The sequence below is a fragment of the Garra rufa genome, chromosome 15 (genome assembly GCF_049309525.1).
Source record: "Garra rufa chromosome 15, GarRuf1.0, whole genome shotgun sequence".
NCBI lineage: Eukaryota > Metazoa > Chordata > Actinopteri > Cypriniformes > Cyprinidae > Garra > Garra rufa.
This window is the reverse complement of record NC_133375.1, coordinates 17,787,627-17,799,966: the sequence shown is the minus strand read 5'-3', so window position 1 is coordinate 17,799,966 and position 12,340 is coordinate 17,787,627. Positions and strand designations below refer to the sequence as shown.

The following is a 12,340-nucleotide window of genomic DNA, read 5'->3' as shown; positions in this document are numbered from 1 at the left end:
ACCCAGGTCTCAATACCTCCCGATTTATACTGCTTCTCTTGCTGAGAGTGGAGCTTAAATGGAGACTCAGACTTCTGGCTTCATCACACACACACACACACACGCACACACACACACACGCACGCACACACACGCACACACACACACACACACACACACACACACACACACACACACTCCCTGTCATGGGCGGTTGCAGTGGTCAGGACTGCTGATATTATCAATAATGAAGCGGTCTGCATTAATAGTTAACACATTAACCTGAGGCAGAGCTCTGCTACATATATAATGAGCTGAAATATTGATAAGTGTCGCTCGTTTGAACCGCAGGAAGATCGAAGCGGAAGAACCGCACTTAATTGGGTGATGGGCACCACACTTTGTGCCCACTCATTTGCAGGGTGCACAATATCCCCTCTAGACTCAGTACTTAAAATCATAGTGGTTATGAAAACTCTCTCTTTAAAAAAAAGCATCATGTGACCTTGTGTGCCTCATTTAGAAGACAGAGAATCACACATGCACAGAGATTGTGCCCAGATAATGAGGTTGATTCTGTGCACTGAGGGAAGTGGTGCCTGATAAAGGCGACTAAATTTCATCAACAATACCATTAACACCACACATCACTTCATATCAGTGCATGTCTTAGATACAGGAAAAATGGCAAAACAGGCCACCTCTGGGATGTGCTACAATTTGCAAAACTGTATCTATTTTTGAACCCCACTGCAACCAATTCCCTGATAAATTTAAGAGCAAAATATTTCACCATACAGTTAATTCAATAAAAGATATTTCCAAATTTTTTCCTTAACATATACAGAACACACTGATTAAATAAAATGTGGGGTAAATATCTATCACAGGCATGTCAAAATGTGTAATGACAAGACATAACACAATCAAAAGGGACACATACTTTTAGCAGTTGGACAATCGAGTGAAACTTCTCTAGGGAAGAGTGGAGGGGTGTATATGTATATATTACAGAAAAGGTCTTACAACAAAAAAATACTATCTGATACTTGGTTTGATTACTGAGCACTCCAAAAATAATCCCATTCAGCACTTGCTTAAGTGTGCAGATTTGTTTTTACTAAGTGCAGGAAAGGTAGACTTTTGGGGAACAAAGTGCTGAGTATGTCTTAACATGTTCTAAGTTATAAGTGAACACACATAAAGGGTGACAGAATAAAGGAAAAGCAACAAAGAAAAACAAATGGCACAAGAAAAGTGGAGCAGGAGAAGTCATGACATACCTGTGCCACTGTGATGGTGGTTCCCACCCCCTGAAGGCAAAAAAGAATGGCTTTTACAGGATCTGACTCTGAACAACCCTCCATAAGCCCCTCCCCACAGATAAAAAACATTTATTACATCACAGAGTATGCAAATATGCTCTAAGACCAATAGGTTAACAGTACACATTTTCCTTGACCACCTCTGTGACACTAAGAAAAAAACAGAAAAGAGTTTTGTCTGTGGGGAGATGGGTGTGGGTGGGTACTCTTGCCTTCAGGTGGATTCTGAATTTAGTTATTAGAGTGGGAAAACACTGCAGTACTTTTAAATTCTGACTAAAATAAAGTCCCTCTTCTTTCTCTCCGACACACATACACTCACATGCGCGCACACATTTACTCTAAAACACAATGACTGACACAGATCACCACAAACTGTGGCATCCATCCACAACAGGGTACACTCTGTGTCTTCAGGCCCTGCTTGAGACTCAGCTCAGTGGAAGTATCAGACTGATGTGTTAGAGCAAACAGGTATGCATTCTAGACAGTGACGAGAGGAAAGAAGAGGACAATGAGAGAGAGTGCACTGGTGTGATCGAGCTTGGCCCTGTCCCAAATGGTACCAGCCTTCGCAATCCTATACTTTGCTACACTGACTACTAAGTAACACCCGAGAATGCACAGCAGCTTCAAATATGCTGCTTGGAAAGGTTAGGACACCTAGAATGACAAGCTGGACACAATATGAAGATCATGAGACCATAGGTCCACATTAAGTGCACCATTTGAGACAGGGCTTTTTTTGACCTAGCATAGCCAATTAGCCACCGTTAGCCTAGATTATGGTACTACCCTACTGGAAAAAAGATGGTTTTATGGTCTGTCAGGCTGGTCTGTTGACTGGGTTTAGAGCAGAGGTGCCCAAACTCGGTCCTGGAGGGCCGGTGTCCTGCAGAGTGTAGGTCCTTCCCCCATTAGACACACCTGAACCAGCTAATCAAGCTCTTACTAGGCATACTAGAAACTTTCTGGCAGGTATTTTGAGGCAAGTTGGAGCTAAACTCTGCAGGACACTGGCCCTCTAGGACCGTTTGGGTACCCCTGGTTAGAGCGTTCTTGGGCACTTTGATCAGGCTAGGACACCAACTGGCCAACCATCTAAACCAGCTAGACCAGGGGTCTTCAGCTCTGTGCCTAGTGACCCTTGTCCTGCAGAGTTTAGCTTCAACCTGAACCACCTAATAAAGGTCTTAAGGATCACCTGAAAATTTAAGGCAGGTGTGTTGGAGCAGGTTGGAACTAAACTCTAAAGGACAATGTGCTTCCAGGAGCAGGGTTGAAGATCCCCAAGTTGAGAACTATCTTAAATCAACTAAGACCAGTTTAAATGGGACAGAGTAGGGATGGAATTGGATTTACCCAATTAAACCCTGGGCATGGGGAATTTAAGTCTTCAGACTTTGACCTGTTGTTAGTCATTTTTTCCAGACTATCCAACAAACGGTGCATGTGCTACATGGATGGGTGGTGTGGTCTCACCTGGGATACTGTTATGCTGCACTTCTTAGCCAGCTCCTCTTTGGCCTCTTCGCTGGGGTAAGGGTTACTAAGATGCGAGTAAAAATACTCATTCAGGATTTCAGTCGCCTGCTTGCTGAAGTTCCGCCGTTTCCGTCTGCCGTCGGACAAGTGGGGGGGAAAACAAGAGGAGGAAGGCAATTAGAGAAACTCAAATAAAACCATGTGTGATGGCCAAACTCATAATGAAGCTGCTGGCAGGAAATGAAGTCGGGAAGGCTATTATCAGAATACATATGTAGACACACAAATGGACGATATTACGTTATCGGTTGAGCTCTAAGCGAAGCGTGAAATGTTCAGTGTTTTGAGCAGCGAGCTTTCCCTCTCTCTTTCTCCCTCTATCGCGCTTTCTTTCACTCTGATGGGGGCGTTTAGAGGTGCTCAAGCATTCCCAGTCAGAGCTGTATCTTGGGACATTAGGGAAATCAGGCCATGGCCAGCTGAACACTGTTCCTCAAGTACTGGGGCAGGGCCTGATGGAGTTGCACTTACCGCCACTCACTGCGGCCCACCCCGCCACGGTTAAGCGCTGGCTTCTTTCTCTCGCCTTGTTTAATGCCTTTCACACGAGTGGCCGGCCAAACGATTGTGCTTCCGCTTCACTTGAGAGTTCTCCTCGAGACCTCATCCGCTCTTTTCTCATGTTCGCTGCATCATTTCTCTCCCCTCTACGCCTCTCCAGATCTCCTCTACCAACTGTTTGTGATTACAGTAATCTGGACCACCTGCTGATGACCTCCTACCCACCAAACGCAAATGACTTCATTTCCACTCTATAAAACTCTTAACTGCTTTCAGGTGCTTAGTATGACTGCGTTCAGTGGATGGCCGCTAGGCTCTAAAACCATAGTCTTGGCAAGACCACATCTTAACCGCTAATGGTTGAATAATAACGGATGCGTTATTGTGGTCGGCTGATAACAGGTGCCATACCATCAGTGCCTGTTCCCAAACCCTGACTGTGTATGTTATAGGTCAAATTAACTCGAAAAAGTAACAACATGGCAGATCTATGTGAACAACTTGAACACGAGTGAAATCTGTTTGGATAACTTTATCGCCTTTACTTGAAACATTGGATTGAGCGGATTCTTATTGATATAACTTGATTCGTAAATGGTAAACGTGACCACACTTTTTGAGGCCATTATATTTGATGGCTAGCTTGAAATCATATTCTCTAATCCAGGGGTTCTCAACTCTGGCCCTTGAGGTCCACTTTTCTGCAGAGTTTAGCTTCAACTCTAATCAAATACAAATGAACAAGCTAATAAAGGTCTTCAAGATCACTAGAAAGTTACTGGTAGGTGAGTTTGATCAAGGTTAGAGCTAAACTCTGCAAGAATATGGACCTCGAGGGCCAGAGTTGAGAAACCCTGCTCTAAGCATTACTTTCTTGCATATCGCAGAAGATTAATTATTTCAAATACAACTGATATAACTCATTTGAAAATACACATATTATGATTTAGACAGATCTGACACTGATACCAACCTGGCATCAAGGAAGCGGGACCTCAAGATCATGACGGCTTCACAGGTGCTCTGTTTAAGCTGCATTTGGATGGAGCTGAATTTGCGATGGATGATGCTGACCATGCGCTCAATCTCTTTGGGCGAGATGGGCCGTGTGCGAGACTGCTCCCTCAACAGATTCATGACGTGGGTAGTGAACTCGTTACATGCCTGTGGAGAAAGACAATTTTGAGCTTTTATTCTGAATGAGGGTGTAGGTGTAAAAATGCATTACGCAAAACTAAATTACTCTGAAGCCTGCTGCTGAGACTCAACAGCTCTACTAATAAATAATTTCTGAATATACAATTCCGGCATCACATCCTCACTTAAACTTCAAAAACATCCTAGAGATTGACCCTCTTTTTAAAATCGTTATATACTCTCAGCACAGTGACAGAAATGCTCTTTGACGTTATTCCACAGAAGAAGCACATCAGTTCAACTGCATTTGTTTGAAGCTCTCTGGAGCAGCAATCAGCAATTTTTGAAGCAAGTTCAAAGCTGCCGCTCTTGAAAGCACAGGAAAAACACCATCCATACTGTTTGTAGTGCTGTGGAGGACTTGAACGGCTTAATAGGTGAAGTCATCTATGAATGCAAATGCCGATTTGCAATTTGGCACCTGCCCAGCGCCCATAGAATTTAAACAGCTTTTCGTTAAAGCAGTGGTTCATACATGATTAATTAGAATAACTAATTTAGGTAGTGCACACTTTAGCTCATTACTCGGAGTAAAATTTGTTAAGTATTTACATTTAGATAATTAAAAGTGGGAACACCCTTAAGAAAGATGCATTTACTCTGGGTGAAAGGGTTGAGCACCTTTTCCACACGCTCTCTTTTTAAACGCTTGCAAGTTAATCAGACTAATTTAGGCCATTGACTGGCTAAGCCATCAGCTAAACAACTTCCATATCATATTAAAAGGATTGTTATTTACAAATAAATGTGTTCTCCTGACCATTCTTTATTGTTTATGGTGTACAGTATAAACAGTAGGGGGGGGGGGGAGGTTGGGGTCAATGACAAACAAGAGGTAAAACCTTGTAAAATGTAGTGTAAAGCAAAGGTTATGTACATGTTTTCGAGTTTGGATTTAAAACAAAAGTGTACTTAGATTTTTCAAGGCATCTCCTCAAAACACCAAGCACTATACCGTACATGAAAAAAATAATGATTGAAAGGCCCTCGTTCAACTCGTCCTTGATTATGAGGAAAATAACTAAAGCGCTGAATCAAAAATTAATGTCAGCTCCATTAAAGAATCAATATATGACCTCAATGAAGCAGCCAGTCCTGCATAGCGACACTCTCAAATGCACTATGCAATCAGAGGCTGCTCTTCACACTGTAACTAAAAGCGTCTGCTCAATATTTATAAGAGGATGTCTAGACTACCGCTGTTCAGAGGTCAGGTAAGTTGAAGATGTCCTAATGCCTGAATACCACCATAAATCACATCCGCTCCTAGTCGTAATCATGATAGACAGGACTGTAAAACGCAAAATGCTTGCTCAGGTTTAGACCTCTGACACCTTCAGTTCAGATGAAGGCCTCCAGGTCTCCCTTTAAACCTGTCATGAAGCTTCAGTGAAAAACATCTACTTAGACAGAACAGCAAGCTGGGATTATTCACACTCATAGGATCAATGCAAATTTGTGAATGCAGATACAAAGTTCTGTTTAGTATTCTTGGCTCTGTACCGTACAATCTGGTTGGGCTTTGTAACATAACTAGATATGCATTTTCAGTGCTTACAAGTCTGGAAAAGGATTTGATTCTAAAATACATAAATGAAGTGCTATATAATATGCTTTTGCCATTAAAAATCAACCTGAGTGTTGTCAGAATCAACATAAACACATATGTAAAGGCCACAAGGAAAGGTCACAATTTACTATACAAAATCTGCAGTAACACCATTGGTCATTGGATTTTTGATTTTGACTCATTTTACTTTTCGGAGCAAAAATATTGACTATCACACATTTTTACTTTGATTTAAAAAACAAACCCACTGAAATGTCATTCAGTGTAACAATAGTTTGTATACAAAAAAAATCGGTAACACTTTATGATAAGGTTCATTAGTTAAAATTAGTTAACATGAACTAAGAATAAACAATACTTCTTTATTAATCTTAGTTATTGTTAATTTCAAAATCACAAGTTGGGTTTGTTAACATTAGTTAATGCACTGTGAACTAACATGAACAAACAATAAGTAACTGTATTTTTATTAACATTATAAGATTATTAAATAGTGCAATAAATGTATTGTTTATTGTTCTTTCATATTAGTTAATACATTAACTAATGTTAACAAATGACACCCTATTGTAAAGTGTTACCAAAAATCATGCCAGGCATGTTTAGACCAAAAATCATTAGATGACTAATTAATTGTAAATTAAATCTTTGTGATTTAACTGAGAATTAAGGGGGAAAGTCACGTGATGTGAGAGTAGGCAATGCCTCCATTGCGATATGATTGGATATGACTAGTTATGATCGGCTATGACTGGTTCATGCGGTAAATCCCGCCTCTTGTGTTTGTGCACTCTCTGTATTCGCAAATTGGTCTGAGTGAGCAATATAATGGCGTTAATTGTAATATACTTGTATATCATCACTTTGCCAAGTCAAAATCAAACTTTAAAAGGCCTAAAAACATAATCTGTGTTTTTTTTAGTAAGGAATTAGCTTGTTCAAATGAAAGATACAAAAGGTACATCTCTGACCAGTGTTTACTGAGCTCTGATGACCGATAATCCAAAAATAAGTTTATTATGAAAAAGAACAGCTGAACATCAGTTTATAAAATAAAATCAATACTATCAAATCACTTTATGCTAATTTGTTCAAAAAATCCCCTTTGCAAATTACATTACCTTCATTATAGTTTTAGTTTTTTATTCTAAAGTTTGGATAGAGCTTGTTTGGCCTAAACTAAGAAGAAATCCTAGATGAATTTCAGTACAACTTTTGTCACAAGCTGCCAAGTTCTTCCTGTACTGTAGTGTTTACTGTCATTCACCTGTTCATATTTCTCCAGCTCGGTATGGTAGATCTGTCTGATCTGTGAGAGTTTGGCCCTGTAGTCAGAGTGCTCGATGGAGTTGTCAGTGGGACTGCCGGCTGCTGCTGCTGCCGCTGCCGCCGCCGCCGATCCACCGCCCTTCTCCGGTCCTGACACGCCCTCTGCCAGAAGCATGTTGTCAAGACGCATCAGCTGTGGATCGGGAGGGTCCTCCTCCTGAGCCCCGCGGATACTTAGACCTGAGAAACAACAAGAACCGATCGGTCAGTGACATAAGCAGACTTTATATATTCTCAAACAGTTTGGAATCAATTTATCGTACTAAGATGTATGACTCTTTTCAAGTGAAGAATGTTTTAAAGTCAGTTAAAGTCACTTGGGCCCAAAGAAAAACCAGACATAATGCAACACGTTTCCAGCAACAAGTTCTTGGTGTTTTGGGGAAAAAACAAAAACGTATACTGCCTGGCTTGGGCCCGTCATGAGCCGTGAATGATGAAAGAGTGAATTAATTATTGACGAATGATTGAATTTCATATAGGCGTTAATCATAGGCGCACTATCACACGGGTAGTGAGCTCTGCAATCAAGCCTCTTGTCTGGCAGCAAATACCACTATCTGTCACAACAGGCGAAAATAACTCCAGATTGTATTAGAGTAAAAATACGTCGTCCACTCCGGCCCATCGCTATGCTTGAGTTAAAGTGAGACGGATCAGGGCGCTGGGGGTATTGAGAGAGTGCTGAAAAGGCCCGTAGGTACGAATTTGTTTTTCCTCTGTTTTGCAGTGCTGCCTTCTTGAATTTTCACAGCACACTGCACACACGGTGTGTGTACTCACAGCCATACATGACAGGGACACTCACCGACTGACACACACTCAACAGCGTGATGGCACCTCTCCATGCTGAGGCGACACTAAACAGAAAGGCGCGTGAGTACACGTGTCTGAACGTGCTCGCCTGCTGTTCCGAAATCATGAGTACGGCGTAATAATGAGCAGAAAGTGTTCTCACAAGTGCCGTTATGTTTTGTTGTTAACAAACTGTTTTATTATACAACCCGGTTCTGCTCTCTGCAGAGGCAAGGCTGCTTGAAATGTATGTAAATTTGCATAGCAATCGATATGAGGGTGAAAGATAGCTCATTGTGTTTGCCTGATATTCATAATGAACCTTGGAGCAGTAAAGAGCCATTAAGATTGATTACAAACTTCCTCATCATGCTTGCCTCTCTCTCCTTCTCTCTCTCTTTCCGTGTTTGCATAATGAATTCCATTCATACAGGAGAATAATGAAGCAGAAAAAGTTCTTTTTGTAAAAGATTTTAATCAAATGTTTTAATCTTAAGATGTATTTGTAACGGTGCCTCTCTAAGACGTCTGCGGCCTTCTTTCTTTGTTATTTGGGACACTTCCCGATTTCCTAAACGTAAGAAACAACGTTTTTGCTATCTAGAGCTGCAGTTCTTTTGTGCAAAATTGTGGGAAAGCAAGTCCACTGGATGCACACTTCAGAGTAAATCCCAATTAATTCTCATTCAACACAGCCAGACATAAAATAAAAAACAAAACACAGCCTTACAACCGGAATCAAAACAAGCTGAAATTAACATACTATTATTCAGTTAACACAGGGGGCGAGAAATCATCATAAATGCACAAAGAAATGTCTAGGACTAAGACGAGTGTGTGTATGCTGTGGTTGTTCTGGGTATTTTGGACGGTTTAACTAGTGGGTGATTTGGGGGTTCTGAGAGTTTCTGAGAGCTTCATTACTGGCTTCATTAAGATACTGTGAGATGCAGAATCCTAAATGAGGAGATTACTGACTTTATTATTGCACTGTGGAAGCCTGGCAAGCAGCTAAGCCTCTCTGTGTGTTTGACAGAGACACAAAGGCACACACACACACACACACACACTGCGCACAAGAACACAGGTATGTTTGACGAGCAAAGAATAGTTGATATTTTTATTTTATTTAACAAAAATGTGTACAGAAATACACACTACCGTTTAAAATTTCCGTCTCCTATGCTCACCAAGGCTACATTTGTTTGATTAAAATCAGTAAAAACAGGAATATTGTGAAATATTATTACAATTTAAATAAATTGTGACCCTGGACCACAAAACCAGTCATAAGGTAAAATTTTTCACAAAACTGAGATGTATACATCATATGAAAGCTCAATAAATAGGCTTTTTATTGAGGTATGGTTTGTTAGGATAGGGCAATATTTGGCCGAGATACATCTATTTGAAAATCTGAAATCTGAGGGTGCAAATAAATCAAAATACTGAGAAAATCACCTTTAAAGTTGTCCAAATTAAGTACTTAACAATGCATATTACTAATCAAAAATTACATTTTGATATGTTTACAGTAGGAATTTTACAAAAAAAAAATCTTCATGGAACATGATCTTTACTTAATTTACTAATGATTTTTGGCATAAAAGAAAAATCAATAATTTTGACCCATACAATGTATTTTTGGCTATTGCTACAAATATACCCCAGCGACTTAAGACTGGTTTTGTGGTCCAGGGTCACAATTATGTTTTAATATATTTTATTTAAAGCATCATTTATTTCTATGATGCAAAGCTAAATTTTCATCAGTCATTACTCCAGACTTTAGTGTCACATGATACTTCAGAAATCATTCTAATATGATGCTTTGATGTTCAAGAAACATTTTCTGTTATTATTAATGTTGAAAACAGTTGTGCTGCCTAATATTTTTGTAGACAGTAGGGCTGGGCAATGTGGACAAAAAATTATCATAATATTTTTTTTCATATCAGTCAATATTAATAATTATCATGATGAATGTCACTTTTTTATTTCTTTCAAGTTTAAAGGCAGATTTTTACTCCAATGTGAAAGTTGTAAAAACCAGACGGTTAATTGTGGTTTTAAACTATTCTTTAATTTAAAAAAAGGAGAATCTTTATTGTCAGAATGAAAAACACTTCTTTTCCGGTCATTTTTTCTTAACAAAATAAATAAAAAACAAGAAGAAGAATTTAAAAAATCTTAGTTCTACATGTTCTAATGAGTAATCATGTTGCAAATCAAGAAACAGGTTTGTGTTGCCTCATAATATTAATAATAATAATAATATAACATTTTGATTTGTCTCTTAGAAATGCACATTTGATAGCTTGAGTTAGGATGCAGATGTAGATTATTGTTCATTATCAAAATCAGTAATATCAATAAAAATTGTAGCAACCTTATTATTATTATTATTATTATTAAATATTGGTCTTCCATAGTAGCATACATTTAGATCCTGATAATCACAGTTAAAACCACAAATATAGCACCTCGATACCATGATAAAAATGTAATATGGTTTCTATGTATTTGTATGAAAAACAGTAGTCTAAAAACATTTAGTATAAATGCATAGATGCTTTAGCTTAATCACAAAAATAATTTTAATTATGTTCCATTACTCCTCCTTCAATACATTTAATTCATGTCTACATTAATAATATAATAGAATTCAACACAAATACCCACATTTCTACCACAATACCATGCTGCAATTAGTGCTACTACAGTAAATCTATGGTAAATGATGGTGTGTGTATGTATATATATATACACACACACACACACACACACACACACACACACACACACACACACACACACACACACACTCATGTACAGAAGAAAAAAAAAACAGTAGTAGCATAGCCATACCGCAAGGTATTGCTTGGTTTTTATGTCAGCTACCTAGTTTATTTACTATATGTTCAAATTAATCCCACAAACAAAATACAAGTTTGTACACATATATACACACTAACATAATTGACTAAGTTTATACATTTGCAAAGCTACGCTTGCTTCCAATTCTTGAGCGCATTACAACATAAACAAATATTTACAGATTCATTTCATGGTTTTGCAAACAGACTTCAAGACTCACTTCCATAAAGCACAACCACAAAAAAAAAAAAAAAAGCTACAATCCATCAACGCCCGCGGCGAGCAAACCAACAGTACAAACAAACCCTGCCGAACACGGACACTCTAGCTAACCCACTTTTGTAAATAAACAAAGACAAGACGCTGTCAACATGAAGAGACCATTTACTCGGCTAACACAACAAATTTAAAGAGCGGCACCTTCAGCCCAGACTGGCGATGGTGGCCGCTGCCTGGCCCGTGCACCGTATTGATCAGGTGTTAGCGCATGTATGTGCTGTTGATATTAGGCCATGGGGTGTAATGGTGTGAGAGGCCGAGGATGAATGAGGTCATTTGCGTGAGACGCTCAGCTGGCCGCGCTGGACAATGCAGTGTCAGCGCGCAGAGCCAAGGCCACACCAGGGACAATATGACCCTGCTCCACTGACTTCAAGAGCGATCACACAACTACACATACACACAACCAAACAATCACCAACACATCAAGTTGATTCAGTGTTACTTTAATACTTTGGGATACTACGATAGTTTTTATCAATAAGTTGAATTTGTTTTAGAATTAATTTTAGCAATCTTGTTGTGTGTTTTTGACACTATTATTATTATTTTATTATTGTGTCTATATAGTTTTTATTCATGTTTATAGTTTTAGTTATTTGTAGTGCTGATGATTAATTCAATCTAACATAAAAGTTTTTGTTTACATAATATATGTGTGTGTACTGTGTATATAAATACACACACATGCATGTATATATTTAAGAAAACTATGTTATGTTTATTAAAAATATTTATGTATAATATCAGTTATATGGATATAAATATATACACGTAAACATATGTAAATATTTTATACATATGTAAATATTAAACATATATACATAATCAATATACAAAAAATGTAAATATATATTTTTTATTTTCATCCTTTTACATTTCTTTTTAGTTTTATTAACTTTTTCTTTTTTGTAATTTTATTAGTTTTTAAATTTGTATAGTT

The 12,340-nt window shown here is 38.5% G+C and overlaps 1 protein-coding gene across 1 annotated transcript in view; it reads right to left on the bottom strand.

The window, feature by feature from the left end:
- The window catches only part of pbx3b (pre-B-cell leukemia homeobox 3b), a 51,587-nt gene that overhangs the window by 12,608 nt on the left and 26,639 nt on the right, over window positions 1-12,340 (bottom strand). Inside the window, exons 4-8 of the mRNA XM_073819816.1 lie at window positions 8,230-8,306; window positions 7,385-7,626; window positions 4,324-4,514; window positions 2,787-2,922; window positions 1,263-1,292 (exon numbers count right to left, since the gene is read on the bottom strand). Coding sequence (XP_073675917.1) covers window positions 1,263-1,292; window positions 2,787-2,922; window positions 4,324-4,514; window positions 7,385-7,626; window positions 8,230-8,306 — 676 coding nt within the window. The remainder of the gene's footprint in view (window positions 1-1,262; window positions 1,293-2,786; window positions 2,923-4,323; window positions 4,515-7,384; window positions 7,627-8,229; window positions 8,307-12,340) is intronic.